This window comes from Delphinapterus leucas, chromosome 10 (assembly GCF_059928025.1).
Source record: "Delphinapterus leucas isolate spDelLeu-1000000601 "Yukka" chromosome 10, BTC_Dleu_Yukka2, whole genome shotgun sequence".
Classification (NCBI taxonomy): Eukaryota; Metazoa; Chordata; class Mammalia; order Artiodactyla; family Monodontidae; genus Delphinapterus; species Delphinapterus leucas.
The window spans coordinates 102336519-102354423 of record NC_143138.1 but is presented as its reverse complement, the minus strand read 5'-3'; the positions used below and the strand labels follow the sequence as shown (position 1 = coordinate 102354423).

General features: G+C 53.3%; 1 protein-coding gene across 6 annotated transcripts in view; it reads right to left on the bottom strand.

Annotated features, from left to right (window-relative positions):
* Nucleotides 1-17905, bottom strand: part of IQSEC1 (IQ motif and Sec7 domain ArfGEF 1) — a 330441-nt gene that overhangs the window by 234810 nt on the left and 77726 nt on the right. For all 6 annotated transcript variants that reach the window (XR_016394773.1, XM_022562625.2, XM_089919796.1 and 3 more), the window contains exon 2: nt 1189-1218. Coding sequence is in view for 5 of the 6 variants with exons in the window: in XM_022562625.2 (XP_022418333.2) it covers nt 1189-1218 (30 nt within the window). In the remaining variant the exon portion in view is untranslated. The remainder of the gene's footprint in view (nt 1-1188; nt 1219-17905) is intronic.

Here is a 17905-nt window from a genome sequence, read left to right as displayed (position 1 = left end):
ATGTAACGTGAGGCCCACGCTCTCCTGCACCTGGCTCTGGTCACGGACAGCAGCCCTGGGCCTCTTCCCCGCCGGCAGCTGAGAGCACACTCTTCTCTCCCAGCTGCATCACTGGGATGTCCCTGAATGCCCGGCCGGGCCTCCTCCTGCATCTCCTGGACACCCTCTGTCCCTCAGAGCGTCTCCCCCAGCCCCTTCAGGCCCTCATCCTTGTGACACACTGTTCGGTCCCCTTGAGTGTGTGTGCCTCTGCTTCCGGCTGGGACCCTGCATGACTTGGGGCCACCAGCCCCAGGCCCCCTACTGGCCCCGCCCGTGTCTCCTGGGCTAAGCCACAGCCGAGTGCGTCGGGTATTGACTCCTCCCCGCGATGCAGCCACCTTCACCTCTGCCTCTGGCTCCGCAGGCTGCCCAGAAGACCCCACCCTGCCTGACACTCCCAGCGCCAGACCTGGATGAGCATCTCCTCTCCCCAGGGTGTCACGGGAAGGTACCTACCATCCGGTCTGCAGCCAGTGGGCCTCGGGGCCCCTGTGGCTCTTTAACTGCCTCCTTGTCTCTCCTTCCTGCCCCCACTCTCTCTACCACCCATTGTCTCCCATCTCCCATGGCTTTCTTGGCTCCAGCTCAAGCCTTGAGACCTGCTGCACCAGCCCCTGGGCTGAGGCACTAACACCCTCCACGTGGTCCACTCAGAGCCCCCAGCTGGTAGGGGTGGGGAGGCAGAGGGGTCTCCACCGCAGGCCCCGAGAAAGTACCATCAGTCTGCTCCACGCACCCTGGAGAGACACTGCAGTCCAGGCTGAGAGCCCGTGCCTCCACCAAACTCCCCAAAGACTTGCCCCACCTGCCCAGCCTGGCCTCAGGGGCTGTCTGAGCTGAGACGATTCTGGTCCTACGTGGGTCACAGCCCAGGCAAACCCGGTCACCATCAGCCCCGATGGGAAGGAACCACCACCCGGTGGGGTGAACTCCGTGAAGGTCACTCAAGGACCAGGAAAGCCGACGCAGCAAACTGGCGCTCTAGCTCCAGGACCCCAAGCCAGCACAGCACGGCCAAGGTGCCCAGGTGGCGGGCAGAGCTCTGATCTGGCCAGACCCCGTCAGAGAGAAAGCGAAGCACATGGTTTCACCAACGCCACCCACTCCCAGGACAGAGGCACAGACGGAGGCTGATGACACACATACCTGACGCTGCGGGAGCTTTCTCCTTCCGACCTGCAACGAGAGAGAACACACGCTTAGAATGCAGACCCTCCGCTGCCGGGGACCCACGCGAGGATGTTAGACGTGGGGCCCCTGAGCCCCGCTGCCCAGGATCCCTTCTCCAGCCTCAGCAAGCTGCCCCCTACCCAGCCCCAGGGCCACCTCTAGGAGCTTTAGGGCTCCTCTCCCACCCCCCTCATGGCCATCACTTCGAAGGTAATTGTTTTTACAGGAGTTGGGGAGCAACAGTTCCAGAACTCTGTGTCCAGGCTCTGCAAGGCAGCACCCAGACCAGTGAATGAACGAATGCGCGTGGGCGCTGCGCTGGCCTTGCTGCTGCCCCTGCTTGGTATTTGCAGCGTGTCTCCCCACTCCCAGCTCTATTTTCAAGTGCCCAGAAATCAATTACACTGCTTTACAAAGGAGACAAGGCTCAATGTCAAGAAACCAGACAAGAAGATCGTATCACGCGCACCTGAACTTTCACATAGACCGAGAAACACGCGGAATCCATCAACAGCGACGACTTCTGCTCTATAAGCCGAGGGAAAGGGACTTTGGGATTAAACAGCTCAGGGCAAAAGAGGCTGGCGGGCTTCCTGGGCCTGAACAAGCTAAGGGCTGCGAGTAAGCACATTTGGGACTCTAATCCCTGAACATCCCAAACTGGATTTCATTGCCAGAGAGCCTGAGAAATAAAAACACGCGTAACCCAAAGTCAGATGACTTTCCTTTCAGCAAGTTGCCTTTCCAGTCATCTTGAAGACTGGCTGCATGGCCCCCTCAGCACAGAAGCCAGGGGGTGGCTTCTCCCACTGAGCCAGGCTGGCTGACCTCAGGAGACTACCCTGTGCCCCTTCCCCCTGTCTGCTGCGTCGGAGAAGATGTCATCCCGGTTGCCTTTCAAGCTGACTGACAGGCCGGTGCAGGACCGTGTCTCCGGGATGCCAGCAGCTGGTGGCTGCCCATAATGCCATGTCCACGGCTCTCGCTGTAGCCACACAACGCCACAGGCCATGGAGCGTGTCTCATCGTCACGCTCAGGTGTCTGTGTCACAGCCACAGGCCACATCCCGTCAAGCCTCGGGTGCCACCAATGATGACGACGATGAGACACGCTCCTTATTCAGTCCTCACTGTGTGCCAAGCCCTGGGCTGGGCCCTGATGCATGTAATCTGTGATTTCCACAGCAACCTGGCAGGTCCAGCACGGTCCCCGCTGAGCACATGAGGGACTGAGGGTCCCAGAGGCTAAGTGCCAGAGTCACATGACCGGCCAGTGCCCAGGTACATTTTGAACCCAGATATGCGAACTCCACCCTCTTCCTGCCAGGCTGAGCTCCCGACGCAACCTCAGTGGTCAGCAAACCCCATTCTGCCGTGTTCAAAGTCTGGGCAGAGGTGACAGGGCTGGTGACGGAAGGGGACACGGGTTTGCAGGTGTGTGACTCCTGATCAGGGACTGGTTACCCAGGGATACTGTCATTTATAAGAAACGTGTATTTACATATTTGGTCTTTCAGATGACCAAAGTGTTACCAAATGCAAGTCCATGTGCCCGACCCACAGTGAATCCAAACAATAGGAAAATGTCGGCGTGTGGAGCAGAGAAAGGTTTATTGCAGGGCTGTGCAAGGAGACAGATGGCTCATGCCTTAAAAACTCCAAAGGTGAGCGAGGGGCGTGGCTAATTGTTGAGAACTTCTCGGTGTCAGATCCTTTGTTCTTGAGGTCGGGACCTGGGCAGGGAACGACGTTCCTGTAACCCTCCACCAAAACAAATGTTCTGACAAGAAAGGGCAAGGTCCCCAGGCTCGACTTTCGCCCTCCGAGGTCCAGGCCTGGCCAAGAGGAGGGGGTCCCTGCGGGGGCTGGGTACCGTGCCTGGGAGCATCCGTCTGGGTCCTCCCGCCAGTGCCCAGGCCCGGCTGAAGAGGCAGATCTCAGCTGGCGGCGCCCTCAGGGCCAGGTCTCCAGACCCTGCCCAGCTGTCATCGCCGAGGGTGCCGGGAGCCCAGGACCCAGCCGGCCCTCAGGCTCCTCAGGCCACGCAAACGGGAGGCGGGGGGAGCGTGTGCCAGGTCCCACGGACCGCAACCCATGCAGACTGCTGCCACCGCTGGGTCCCGCAGGCGGGGATGGGGAGAGGTTCACCGCCACCTCAAGGCCTGGGCCCGGCCAGTGGGCAGCCGTAGCGAGGGCCCGGGGGGACGCAGCCTGTCCCCCGGGACGCCCAGCTCCCCCGCCGGCCCGAGGCGGGAGGGCCTGGAGAGCCCCGGGGAGAAGGCCGTGATCCGACCCTCACTGCGCTCTCCACCGCCAGGACCGCCGGTGGTGGAGTGTGGCTTCTAACGGCGGAGCTAAGGCTCTCGCGGTAACCTTCCCGCTCTCAGGCTCTCGCGGTAACCTTCCCGCTCTCAGGCTCTCGCGGTAACCTTCCCGCTCTCAGGCTCTCGCGGTAACCTTCCCGCTCTCAGGCTCTCGCAGTAACGGTTTTGGTTGCGCAGTAACGGTTTTGGTTGCTCAGTAACGGCCGAGCGCTATGGGTCACGCGCCTGCCCAAGCCCCTGTTACAAAAATATATTTCTCACATGCAACTGGTCTTCATCCACAGTTTCCTGCTCAAAGCTTCCAAAACCCTTGGAATTTCCGGAGAGATAAGAGCAGTGGGAGCCGCACACAGGGGGACAGAGCCCCCAGTTTGCCACTCAAACACCCAGGCCCACTGTCACAGGCGGATGAGCCTGGGCTCCCCTGGCAGCACCCAGCCCGCCCCTTGCTCTCACCAGCGGCAATGAGACAGGAGGTAGTTCCCAGCTGCCTGAGTGTAAACCCCTGTCCAGAAGGACCCCGGACTCCCTCCAGGCGGGCATCAGCGCCCACCATCAGGGCCACACTGCCTCCACACTGGCAGGTGATGAAGACAGGAACAGACCTTGTGCCCTCTCCCCTAGGGGCCGAGACAAGGTCAAGCCAGCCCTCTGTCAGCTGGAGAGTCTCCAAAGCCGTTCTCAGGAAGCCCTGGCAAAAGCCGGCACGGACGGGTGAGGTAGGCTGATGCCCGATCAGCGGAGCAGGTCAGTAAAGCTGCCTGAAGCCCCCTGTCTCATGCAGAGGGAAGGGTGGCTTCCACAGGAGACGATGCATCCCACGCCCGGAGCCCAGCAAGGGCCTGGCACCCAGCAGGCTCCATGGCAAAGGCTGCTGTGTGAACCCATGATGGAGTTGGCCCAAACCTCACACACTAAAAGCCACACACAGCAGTCACATTTACACCAAGGACAGCACATTCAGAGGACCCTTGGAACTCCAGGGCATATCGCTGTCAGTCCTAGGACAGAAAGAGCAACGAACAACGCAGGGGGGCTGGGCAGATGAGGCCTGTGTGCGCACAGACGTGGCACTAGCGGGGACTGGGCAGCAGGCAGCGGGAGCCTCCCAGAGCCCTCTGGTTTCCTGCCCACGAATGGGAACCAGGATCAGGATGACTTCCTAAACTGGCAGGAATGGAGGTGAGGTCACAGAAGCAGTCTCATACCTCTTAACCCAACCTCAGGGGACTGTCCCCAGTGGATCATCCAGGGCCAGGATGAGGCTTTACATGTGTGATGCTCAGGTCAGAGATGCCTTAGTTTGGGATGCTCTAGACACACCTGGAGATAAGGATTCTGCCACAAGGAGTCTACTTGGGAGGTGAAGGCAAGGGAAGTGAGAAGACAAAGAGAAGTTGCTTAGTTACGGCTGTTATCAAGCTGCCCCCCACTGTGGGAGCCCCCACTGCAGGCAACAAGAATTGGTCCACCAGGGAGCCCTGGGGGCCAGTGCAGAGTTCCCACCCAAGGGGCAAGCTGCTGCAGTCCTAGCTGCGTCTGCTCCTAGGGGACAGTAAGTCTCCACACTCCAGCCTGCCACACAGGAGGCCAAGGGGTCTCCAGCCTCAAGAGAAGACCCCAGGCACAGAGGTGCTGGCGGTTGGAAGTGAGAGGCTGGGGTGAGGGGCTCTGCAGCCAGTGCTCCCTGGCCTAAGAGAGAGCCCCCTGCCGTCCTTATGATAACACCATGGATAACTGAGCCGCCATGTGGACTTCACAATGTCAAGGGTACAAGTGATCATTTCGTCCTCTTGTTTCACTTCTGTGGCGGACCCTGCAGACTGACTCATTCAACATGTGTGCCAACCCCTCCTTCCATGGCTTGCATAAGTTAGCCTCTGGAAAACTGAACTCTACATTTCTCAGACACCCTTGCATCTAGAGTTCGGCAGGTGACCTGAGTTCCTCTGGACAGATGTCTATGTAAGATTTAAAAGGTGGAAGCAAACAACACAGGGTGGTGGAGGGATGGGGCTCCTGGCTGGCGAGGAACAGAGGGGTTTGGGCCTGAGCATTACAGACAGTGGGGTTTCCATGGCAACAGGGTCAGGTGGGGGTAGGCGACTGTCCAGGCTGTGTTGTCCCTGGCTATGGGGCATCCAACCTTGGTCCCCTGGTAGTCCTGGAATCTCAGTCCTAACACCCAGGATTAAGTCCTCTCCTGCTCAAATCAGAAAGAGTGGATTCTGTCGTCTACAACTAATCACTGTGACTGATACAAATTCAGATTCTGAAATCACCTCTATTGTTTTTCTTGTGTGGAAGAAATACAGAAACGTTTAAGATAAACAAGTAAAAATCATCTGTAATCCACCACCTGGAGGTACTGAAACACACCGAGACACATAGTAATCAAACTGACAAAAATTAAAGACAAAGAAAAATTACTGAAGGCAACGCGGGAAAAATGACAAATAACATACAAGGGAACTCCCATAAGGTTAACAGCTGATTTCTCAGCAGAAACTCTACAAGCCAGAGGGAGTGGCACGATATATTTAAAGTGATGAAAGGGAAGAACCTACAACCAAGATTACTCTACCCCACAAGGATCTCATTCAGATTCGATGGAGAAATTAAAAGCTTTACAAACAAGCAAAAGCTGAGAGAATTCAGCACCACCAAACCACCTCTACAACAAATGCTAAAGGAACTTCTCTAAGTGGGAAACACAAGAGAAGAAAAGGACCTACAAAAACAAACCCATAACAATTAAGAAAATGGTAACAGGAACATACATATCGATAATTACCTTAAATGTGAATGGATTAAATGCTCCAACCAAAAGACACAGGCTCGCTGAATGGATACAAAAACAAGACCCATATATATGCTGTCTACAAGAGACCCACTTCAGACCTAGGGACACATACAGACTGAAAGTGAGGGGATGGAAAAAGATATTCCATGCAAATAGAAATCAAAACAAAGCTGGAGTACCAATACTCATATCAGATAAAATAGACTTTAAAATAAAGAATGTTACAAGAGACAAGGAAGGACACTACATAATAATCAAGGGATCAATCCAAGAAGAAGACATAACAATTATAAATATATATGCACCCAACATAGGAGCACCTCAATACATAGGGCAACTGCTAACAGCTATAAAAGAGGAAATCGACAGTAACACAATAATAGTGGGGGACTTGAACACACCAATGGAGAGATCATACAAACAGAAAATTAATAAGGAAACACAAGCTTTAAATGACACAACAGACCAGACAAATTTAATTGATATTTATAGGACATTCCATCTAAAAACAGCAGATTACACTTTCTTCTCAAGTGCACATGGAACATTCTCCAGGATAGATCACATCTTGGGTCACAAATCAAGCCTCGGTAAATTTAAGAAAATTGAAATCATATCAAGCATCTTTTCCGACCACAACGCTATAAGATTAGAAATCAACTACAGGGGGGAAAGAAACGTAAAACACACAAACACACGGAGATTAAACAATACGTTACTAAATAACCAAGAGATCACTGAAGAAATCAAAGAGGAAATCAAAATATACCTAGAAACAAATTACAATGAAACCACGACAATCCAAAACCTACGGGATGCAGCAAAAGCAGTTCTAAGAGGGGAGTTTATAGCAATACAAGCCTACCTCAAGAAACAAGAAAAATCTCAAATAAACAATCTACCCTTACACCTAAAGGAACTAGAGAAGGAAGAACAAAGAAAAACCCCAGAGTAAGCAGAAGGAAAGAAATCATAAAGATCAGAGCAGAAATAAATGAAATAGAAACAAAGAAAACAATAGCAAAGATCAATAAAACTAAAAGCTGGTTCTTTGAGAAGATAAACAAAATTGATAAACCTTTAGCCAGACTCATCAAGAAAAAGAGAAAAAAAAAAATGTTAGGGCTCCCCTGGTGGCGCATTGGTTGAGAGTCCGCCTGCCAATGCAGGGGACACGGGTTTGTGTCCCGGTCTGAGAAGATCCCACATGCCGTGGAGCGGCTGGGCCCGTGAGCCATGGCCACTGAGCCTGTGCGTCCAGAGCCTATGCTCCGCAACGGGAGAGGCCACAACAGTGAGAGGCCCGCATACTGCAAAAAAAAAAAAAAAAATCTAAAAATAGAATTACCATATGACCCAGAAATCCCACTGCTGGGCATATACCCAGAGAAAACCATAATTCAAAAAGACACATGCACCCCAATGTTCACTGCAGCACTGTTTACAATAGCCAGGAGCAACCTAAATGCCCATCGACAGACGAATGGATAAAGAAGATGTGGTACATATATACAATGGAATATTACTCAGCCATAAAAAGGAACGAAATTGGGTCATTTGTAGAGACGTGGATGGATCTAGAGACTGTCATACAGAGTGAAGTAAGTCAGAAAGAGAAAAACAAATATCGTATATTAACGCGTATATGTGGAACCTAGAAAAATGGTACAGATGAACCGCTTTGCAGGGCAGAAATAGAGACACAGGTGTAGAGAACAAACGTATGGACACTAAGGGGGAAAAGTGGTGCGGGGGCAGTGGTGGGATGAATTAGGAGATTGGGATTGACATGTACACACTAATATGTATAAAATGGATAACTAATAAGAACCTGCTGTATAAAAAAATAAATAAAATAAAATTCAAAAATTCCAGAAAAAAGAAACAAATACAATCCATACATCAAAAAAAAAAAAAAATCTGTAATCCACCACCTGGAGATACTGTAATATTTTTGCATGTTTATCTCCAGGCTTTGTTTTTTTATTATTATTTTTATATAGTCAACATGATGCAGTTTATATCATTCTATTTATGCCAGCTCTGCTCACTTAATGTGGATTATCAACATCCCAGGGGCCTTGTCCACGAGGCCTTCAGCTCCCTAGAGCAAATCAGGTTCCTCTCCATCCACCCTTTTTTATTTATTTTTTTTAAATTACTGTATTGAGGTATAATTGACACAGAAAAAGCTGTATGTATTTAGATGACTTTGGAGATAAGTATATGTCTGTGAAACCATCACCACAATCAATGCCATAAACACATCCATCACCTCCAGAAGTTTCCTCCACCCCCTTTGTTTACTGTTTTTTTTTTGTGATAAGAACACTTAACAGAAGACCTATCCTCTTAACCAAGTTCCAAGCATTTAATAAGGCATTATTATCTCTGCGGACTATGCCATGCAAATCTCTAGAGCTTACTCATGTTGCATGACTGAAACTTTGTACCCTTTGACCATCACCTGTCCATTTCCCTCTCCCCAGCCGCTGGCAGACACTGCGCTACTCTCTTCTACGAGTTTGACTATTTTAGATTCCTCATATAAGTGGCGTTATGTAGAATTTGTCCTTCTGACATTTCACTGAGCATCACATCCTCCAGGTTTATCCATGTTGTGACATGACGGGATTCCCCTTTTTTAAGGCGGAATAATAGTCCGTTGCATGTATATATCATGTCTTCTTTATCCATTCATCAGTCAGTGCACATTTAGGTTGCTTCCGTGTCTTGGCTATTGTGAACAATGATGCAGTGAAGAGGGGGGCAGATACCTCCTTGAGATCCTGACTTCAATTCCTTTGTGTACATACTCACAAATGGGGTTGCTGGATCATATGGTAGCTCTATTTCTAATTTTTTGTCCAGCTTTGGTGTCAGAATAACGCTGGCTCATGAAATTAGTTCAGAAGTGTTCCTTCTTCCAGTTTTTGGAAGAGTTTAAGGATTGGTATTAATTCTTATTTAAATGTTTGGTAGATTTCCCCTGTGAAGACATCTGGTCCTGGGTTTTTCTTTGTTGGTTTTTCTTTTATTGTGGTCCTGGTAATTCAGCTCTTTCCATCTCCATATTTATTATTGGTCTGTTCAAGCTTTCTATTTCTTCTTCATTCCACGTTGGTAGGTTGCATGTTTCTAGGAATTTATCCGTCTCTTCTAGGCGGTCTCACTTATTGACACAGAATTGTTCACAGTAGTTTCTTACAGCCTTTGTGCATAGCATTCTTTGTCCCTGACTCTGGTGATGTTGTTCAGTAACGTCCCAGAAGTAGAAACACTGGCTCCATCAGAGAGCATGAATATGGTTAAGGCTCCTTCATACACAGGGCCACACTGCACCCCGGAAAACCTAAGCGCCACCACCCTTGAATGTGAGGGCTAAGAGACAAGAGATGAGTCTTTAGAGCAGCGGTGCACATGGATCACCTGAAGATCTGATTAAAATTCAGACTGTGATACAGGAGGTCGGGAGTAGGGCCTGAGATGCTGCATTTCTAACAAGTTCCCCGGAGAATCCCCCCAGAGGCCCTCAGCCTGCCTGCTCTTTCCTGTCAGTACCTGGGCTCCATACTGACACAGCCCCTGGGCACCTGTGCCTCAGCCTCCAAGGCAGCAGCCCCAGCAGCAAAGCCTGTGCTTGTTTCCACTCTGCTTGCCTCAGGCGGTGTCTCCATTTGGCTCCCAACTCCAGGCTCCATGACCCCTGATGTATGCGTGGTTCTTAGGGGTTCTGAGTTGGGTTCTCCACTTGGTGTGGGGTGAACTTATCCCCTCAGACCCAGGATGCTGCACCGCCCTGGGTGGGGTAGGGGACATCTGTGACTACCTTTCCTGCCTGCCCTATCTCTCCTCATCTTATGCCAATAGTACCTCTTTTTTATTTTGAAGACCCTCAGCTACCTACCCAGCCTTTCCTAGTCCACGTGGCTTAGGGGAAGTTAACCCTCTATAATACCAGAATCAAAAGGTGAGCATATAACCTAGTTCTGGCCAGTCAACAGATTTCATCGCCTTCGTTTCAGTCATCTGTTTGAGGGTGAACATGTGACCTGGGCCCAGCAAACCCATGCCAGGACTTACAACAGAACTATCGTGGATGAGAAGCTCTCTGCCCTCTGCGGGGGCTGCCAGGGCCACTACATGCAGCTCACTGCCCGGAGAGTGAGGCCAACATGGAGAACAGGGCTAAGGTAACTCCTGAGGTCATAATTTGAGCCCCTAGGTCAAGCTGGACCTGAAGCTGACTTGAGCTGGATGGGGGTGGGCCACCCCAGAGCTAGGACCAAAGCCATCACAGAAAGGCACCAGCTTGGGCACTGAGGCTTTTTTGTGTGTGTGTGTGTGTGTGTGTGTGTGTGTGCGCGCGCGTGCGCGTGGGTGCGTGTGGGTGCGTTCAGCACAAACTAAGGAGGCAAGAGGCTCCAAAAGAGAAACCCCACGAGTGTCCATAGCCACCTCCCCACACACACACATCACCCACACGCATATGGGCACGGCACGCACACAGTCCAGGCCAGGGCAGCGGGGTTCATGGTGGGGGGACTGCAGCCGACAGAGAGGAGGGCCGCTCCAGTCCCACGGGACGGTTTACAACATTGCTGGTATCTTCGCATGAGATGCAAAACAATAAAAATACGAGACGCATTCGGCAACTGTTAAGTAGCTTAATGGGAGCGTGAGTCAAAACAGCGTTTAAATATGGTACAGCGGCCGATTTGGAGTCTTTAGACAGCCTCTAAACAGCCTCGTGTCTCTCATCTCTCCTCGGGGAGGAAGTCCACACTGTCGTCACTGTCTTTCTCATATGTGAGTACAGGGCCTTAGTATGCACCCTCGGGGGGTCCACACAGGAGAGGTGGCCAGGTCAAGGTCACACAGCTTATAGGGGCAGAGTGGACACGCAGACAAAGGTTGTCTTACTAAAACCCTGGGTTTGACTCACCACCAGAGGCAGGTTTCCCAGGAAGCTGTGGAGGCTGAAACTGCAGGGCCCTCACTTGTTTGGTCCCTTCTCATATCTGACACGTAATTCTGGGGTCTTTTTCTTTTTCTTTTTCTTTTTTTTTTTTTTGCGGTACGCAGGCCTCTCACCGCTGTGGCCTCTCCCGTTGCGGAAGCACAGGCTCTGGACGCGCAGGCTCAGCGGCCACGGCTCACGGGCCCAGCTGCTCCGCAGCATGTGGGATCTTCCTGGACCGGGGCACGAACCCGCGTCCCCTGCATCGGCGCCACCGCTGCGCCACCAGGGAAGCCCGGGTCTTTTTCTTAAAAAGCGCCACACCAAACTATATAAGTTCTATGATTCAGGCCTCACAAGGTATGAATCAGCCCCAACTCCCAACGGACCTGTTTCCCACTTCCTCTCCCCCAATCCCAAGCCCAAGGGCGCTGTCATCAACTTGAAATAAGTACTGAAAGGCCTCCGTTTCCAGGGTATCTCTGCTCAGCCTCATCTGCAGTTTCTTCCCTATTTCTGATGATTTAGACACTTGTCATGCAAACGACATCTACAGAGACCCATTCTGCGAAATGCTTACACGCCTCTTTTCAAGGTCTCCTGCATCTTAAAATAAAACCAAATCCTCCTGCTTCTTCCTGGGCCAGTGCTCGGGGTCCCAGGCTGCAGAAAGGGGAGAAGCCCACGAGGAGCTCCCTAGCCATCCACCTGGTGAGCCACAAGAGCCGCCCCCCACTCTTGGCCTTGGGGGCCCCGTCCCCCGCCTTCCAACCTGCCAGGGCTGGAGGAGGTCTGGAAGTCACAGTTGCAGATCCAGTGCTTGGACCTGACTGAGTTTCCACCCAGACATCTCCTCTCTACCTTCAGGCTTTATCAGACTCTCAAGGGCGTCTCAGTCACCAGACTAAAGGAACACGCCTGCCCTTCCCACCCTAGTACAGAGGGGCCCCCAAAGCTGGCAGCACTAGAAAATAGCGCGGGGGCCCTTCACAGGGGCTGCTGCCCTGCCCAGAACCACGTGGGGCTTCTTACCTTCCTGCCTGGAACAGGTGACTCTCAGCATCCCTGGGTACCCCACGCCCCCAGGGTTAAAGAGGACCTCACCTCTCTCAGGGTGACATGACAGAGGCTAATGATTTTGCAGAGCCGCTTGAAAAGTAACGGTGATGGTAATAATAATAATTTACTATTACTATTAACAACTAACATTTACTCAGCACTTACCACATACCAGACCCTATTCTAATCAGTTTACAGGTATTAACTCATTTAATCCCCACTGCACCCTGGAAAGAAGGTAGGACCTCTATTTCATTTAACTCTTCCACTTTGGGGGCTACTTTGTTTTAATTGCAAAAGGAATACGTGCTCCTTGGAGCACATCTAACAGAAGAGGCACGTGCACAGAGCAAGTTCACAGTATCCCCGTGCCTGCTCTCTCCCCGTCCATCCCGGCTCCATTTCCCCTCTCTCAGCACAACCAGGGCGAGTAAATTCATGCACGCAGCCTGTCCTTATGCCAATACATGCAAGCACATATCAGAAGGCTCTCTTAGAATTAGCTTCCCCATTTTGTGGATAACAAAATGCAGCTCAGAGAGGTGAAGTGACTTGCCCAAGGTCACACAGCAGGCAGACGGAGGAACTGGCACTACTTGACTCCCAAGTTTAATGGCAAAGCCTGTGACCTTACCCACTAGCCTCCACGAGTCATCAGCTTCGAACCAAAGGAGTAATAATAATCATAACAAAAGAAAACAGCAGGACACATTCACTTAGTACTAACCACGGCAGCGTTTCAGGTGCATTACACACATCCACCTAGACTTCCCCCAAGTCCTGCGAGCTGGTCCTATGATTTGCACAGCCTCCCCCCAATTTCACAGATGGGAGAACCAAGCCTTCAATGAGGGGAGGCCACTGGCCCGGGTCACACAGCTATCAGCAGTGACAGACCAGGATTCAGACTCAAGCCCTCTGACTATATCAGCCCAGGAAGGCAGTTGGGTGGGAAGGGGCAGGGCTTGGTCCTAAGTCAATGGACAGAATGGCCACTGTCCCCATCCTGAACTCACATGGGCTTTTTACAGTGCCTCCCACTGACCATCTCAGGGCCTTTGCACACTGGGGGGTCCTCCCCTCCCCTAGGCCTAGATAATGCCCAGGGCTTACTCAGGCCCTGGATGAGTCCCTGGGTAAATCCCCCCGCTCCCCGCTGAATTCCTGAAGCCGAGCAAGGCATCTGTGCACAGCTGACATGGGATTAACACATGTTCAGGGAACAGTGCTCAGTGAATAACGTGTTGCTTCAGTGGGAAGGCTGAGCTGGGCTAAGGGGACACAGTGTGTGAAGGACCCAGAGAGGCCCTGGGCATGGGCGGGGAGTATGGCAGGGCAGCAGGTAGGGCCCAGCAGGAAGAAGAACAAAGAAGCAGATTAACGAGAGAATGCTTTTTCCTCCTCTCTCATCATGACGGACACTGAGGTTTAACGAGTCCAGACAGTTCTCTCCACTACCCTTGTTAAAATCTTCACCAAAGAGCTTCCAACTCCCAACAAGAGTGCGTGAACGCTCTGAGTTAGGATACCGCCAGCAGAAAAGGACACTTCCAATACCATGGCCAGGCTGTCCTGACCGATGAGGCCGGAAGCTGGGTACCCCAGGACCAGCGCGTGGAATTACACGGTCAGCCGGCTGTCCGCTCCGGTGGGGAGAAGCCCAAGAGATTTCCTTCTGTAAATGTTCAGTCGTAAAAGATATTTGTGGCAAAACAATTGGTAGTCCTGGATCATGTTGAAGGCAGTGAACTGGAACCTTAGAAATGGTCCAACCAAAGCCACTGCCCTCTTTAAACCCGTCTACTGTCCCCTTGGTGAGAATTCTGAACTCTTTCGGACTGATGATTTTCACAGAGGGGGGAGGCGCTCAGAATGACAATTACGTATCCCAACAGGCTCCATCAGATCCTGAGCAAGCGTTGTATCTTCAGTGGCGCTGATTTCAGCCTCACACACCAGGCCTCGCTTATCTCCTGGAAACTCTTCCCAGCAGTCATGCCATCAAGCTCCAGGGATAGCATGGGGATGGGTCCTTGAGAGTGAGACCTGGAATTCTGGGGGCTCCGTTTGTGAAGGAGACCAGTTTGTCTGCTGAGGACCCCTAGCCGGGGAGGAGTGGCCGGCGGGCCTGCCCGCGGACTTGACACGGCTGCCCCAGGGCAGGGGAGCAGGTAGAGTCAGGGAAGCCACGCCCCACAGCCCACAAGGGGGGTAGAGATTGTGGCTCTCCATCACAAAAACTGTTCAGTAACTACAGGTGTCTCAAGACGGATGGGTGTACCTAAAAAAATAGAGCTCCCTGGCCCTGGAGGCATGCAAGAATCTGGGTTGGTGGAAAGGGCATGCAGAATTAAATGGGGGACTGGGCCGTCTCCAAGGTCCCTTAGACCACCAGGAGAAGCCAGGATGCTAAGATGTGACTATTCCTCCCTGTTAAAGCAAGTCCAGAAAACTCCTCCCGGCCGGTCAGTGCCAGCCAGTTGCGAGTGGACTGTGTGTTTTGTAGGTAAAATAGCTCCACGTCGTCACATGTGCTTCTGTCGATACCTGTCATTTCACAGGAAGTATCTGCAAAGCCCGGCTCGCTGCTGGTCCTGGGACGGATGTCAGCAAAGCTCAGCAGGGCCCGCCTGCTCGGGGCTGAGTGTGCGCGAGGGTCCCCAACGGGTCATAGCGGGGAGCAAGTGTCCAGGCCGAAGGGTCAGAGGGGGCAATGAGAGAGGCTTCTGGGAGGAGACCTGAGGGCAGCCACCTCCTGGACGACAGCCCCAAATGTGTCTTCACTCCTCCAGAACCGGGGGAGGGTGCGCAGGCCCCCCAGATGCCTGCAGCAGGAGAGCTGCCACTCGTCCCCATTTGCTCATGTGTCCAAATCACATTTTGAAAAAAAAAAAAATGTTTGACACTTTCTTCTTCCCTCCTTCCCCCGCCGAGACCTCCGAGGACGGTGAGGTCTCAGCCTCCGGCCTGCCCAGGTGGGTGGGGGCCGGGGGCAGATGCAACCACAGCCAGGAGGTGCTGGAGCAGGGACACACACAGTGGGTCTGTCTTCCATAAACGGTTGCTGAATGGAGGAATGAGGTGAGGACAGCAGTGCCAGGTGTGGGGCTTAGCGCTGAGAGAGAACATCCTGGAGCAGAGGGGTGACAGGATGAACTGGTGTTCCCGCAAGAGGACCTTAGCCCCTAGCAGTGGGCGCCAAGTAGACTGGGAGGGGCTGAGAACCGCAGAAATCACAACGACCAGCGGGCGAAGTGCCGCGTGCACTGAGGTCCTTGTTCTGAGGTCTCTGTACCAATTACCTTGTTCTTTCCTCACACGATAACTCTGCGGGGAGGGGGGGACTGCCAGTGTCCCCTTTGTACAGATGAGCAAAGTGACCTCCCCGAGGTCACACCGCAGGCATGTGGTAGCTCAGGGCCCTGCATCAGGCAGGACGGTGTGTCCCTGGGGAGGTCCCTCAGCGTCCCAGGCCTCAGTTTCCTCATCTGTGAACCGGGAGTGATAAATGCCCATCATTCAGGTGGTTCCCTCTGACCCCAAAGACTGTATGATTTTTCCACCGCTCTGCAGGCAAAGACCGCCTGGGAGAAACCCTCACGTGCCTCGTTATTTTCAAGAGGAAGAAAAAATAAAAAAAACCCAAATGATTTCCTTGAAAGGCCAGTAGTAACCCAACTCCCTGGCAGTTTGAGTCTTTTCCTTTCCCCAAGAAGTCTGGAAGGAATTACATAGTGTTGACAAAATCTGGAGAACTTCCAATGACTAGAGGATTCCCCGGACATTTCAGCTCCAGATCAGTCACTATTGAAACAAAATCCAATAGTCTCCTCGACGGGCACCTTGCTGGGAATTTTTCATGTACTGCAGCCACGTTAGGTGTGTGAGGAGATGGGCAGACCCCTGGCCTTTGTGCCCCTGCGCCCCCTCCCACTGGCACAGCTGAGCCGCTGACCCTTGCCCGCCCCCGGGGACCCAGCCGGACAGAGGCAGCCCTTCCTCCCGGCCTGGACCCCGCACGGGGCAGGTGTGGCCTCAGTGCCCTGGGGACCAGACCCAGAGCAGCCTCACCCAGCTGGATGGAGGGCCCACCTGCTCCTGTGGGAGGACAGAGCCTGGAAGGGTGGGCTTGCAAGTCCTCTGCCTCCTGGGGCTTCCGAGGACCATCCCAGAGCCCTGTGTGGTCAGCGTGGCCCGGGGCTCTCATCCTGGAGGCCTCGGCCCTGCCCAACTCCCAGAAAGTTCTGTGTCCTGTTTCAACAAGAGGGTCTCAGCCTACCACGAGAATGCACATGGGCTGAAAACCACGCCGACACGGTCAGCCTCAAGCTCTTCCCGGGGCTGAGACCCGAGTACCCACCAGCCCTCTCGGTACATCTGCTCAGAGGCCTGATGGACGCCTCAACCTCAGCTGGATGAAGTGAACCCACCACGGCCTTCCTGTTAGGGAACCACTGACTGAAACCGCCCACCTTGGCCAGGCCCACTTGCCTGAGCTGTCTCACAACAGCAGGTCCGATAAGCATCACGGTGCTGTCACCGAAAACTAACAGGGAGAATTCGGGAGGGGCCAGAAGGAGGGAGGAGACGCCAGCCCATAATATGTCCTGCCAACCTCCCAGAGTCCTTCGCGCTGGAATCCATCTTGGCTTAGCCATGCGCACGCCACCAGGAAGGACCCTGAGTCAGAATGATTGGCTGGAGACAAGCCGGAAGCTAAGCTGAGAATGAACCCGAGACTGTGAGCCACGTGGCGGGGCAGTCCTCCGGGGTTCCCTCACCCTGCTGCTCTCCGCCCGGGTGCCCCTTCCCCATAAAGTCGCTTGCTTTGTCAGCACGTGTGTCTCCTGGGACAATTCATTTCCGCCTGTTAGACAAGACCCCACTCTCGGGCCCTGGAAGGGATCCCCTTCCTACAACGTCCCCGTCTCAGCTGGGCCCGACCGCCTCCCCAGGAGCTCAGGCCCGACAGCAGGGTCAGCCCGGCCCCCCCTGCTCTCACGCCCTCGTCGCATCCGTCAGCCGATAACTGGTGGCTCCACCTTCAGAATCGCCCAGGATCCGCTCCTTCCCCACCCTCACTGTGCTCACCGGAGCCGACCACCGCCTCCCCCTTTCTCTAACGGTCGTGGTCCCCTCCTCTGCCCTCACCCCAGAGCCTGCTCTCCACACGCAGCCGGACGATCCCACTCAGCCCACGTCAGGACGCATCCCTCCTCTCCACACCCTCCGCGGCCGCCCCTGAGGGACAGCCTGTGTGTCCCAGGCCTCAGTGACGGGCTGACCTCCTGCGACGTACTTCCCCATGTCCACGTGGCTCCCTTACCTCCTACAGGTCTGTGCTCAAGTGTCACCTTCCCCGTGAGGCCTTCCCTGGCCTCCCCCTCTCACCATACTGATCCCGGGCTGGTCTCGGTTTGTCTGCATGTGACGTGTCGCCCCCAGGAGCTGGCCACAGTCATTCCTGGCTCTGCCACTGACCAGCTGTGTGACCTTGGATGAGGTACTTAACCTCTCTGTGCCTCTGTTTCCTCATCTGTAAAATGT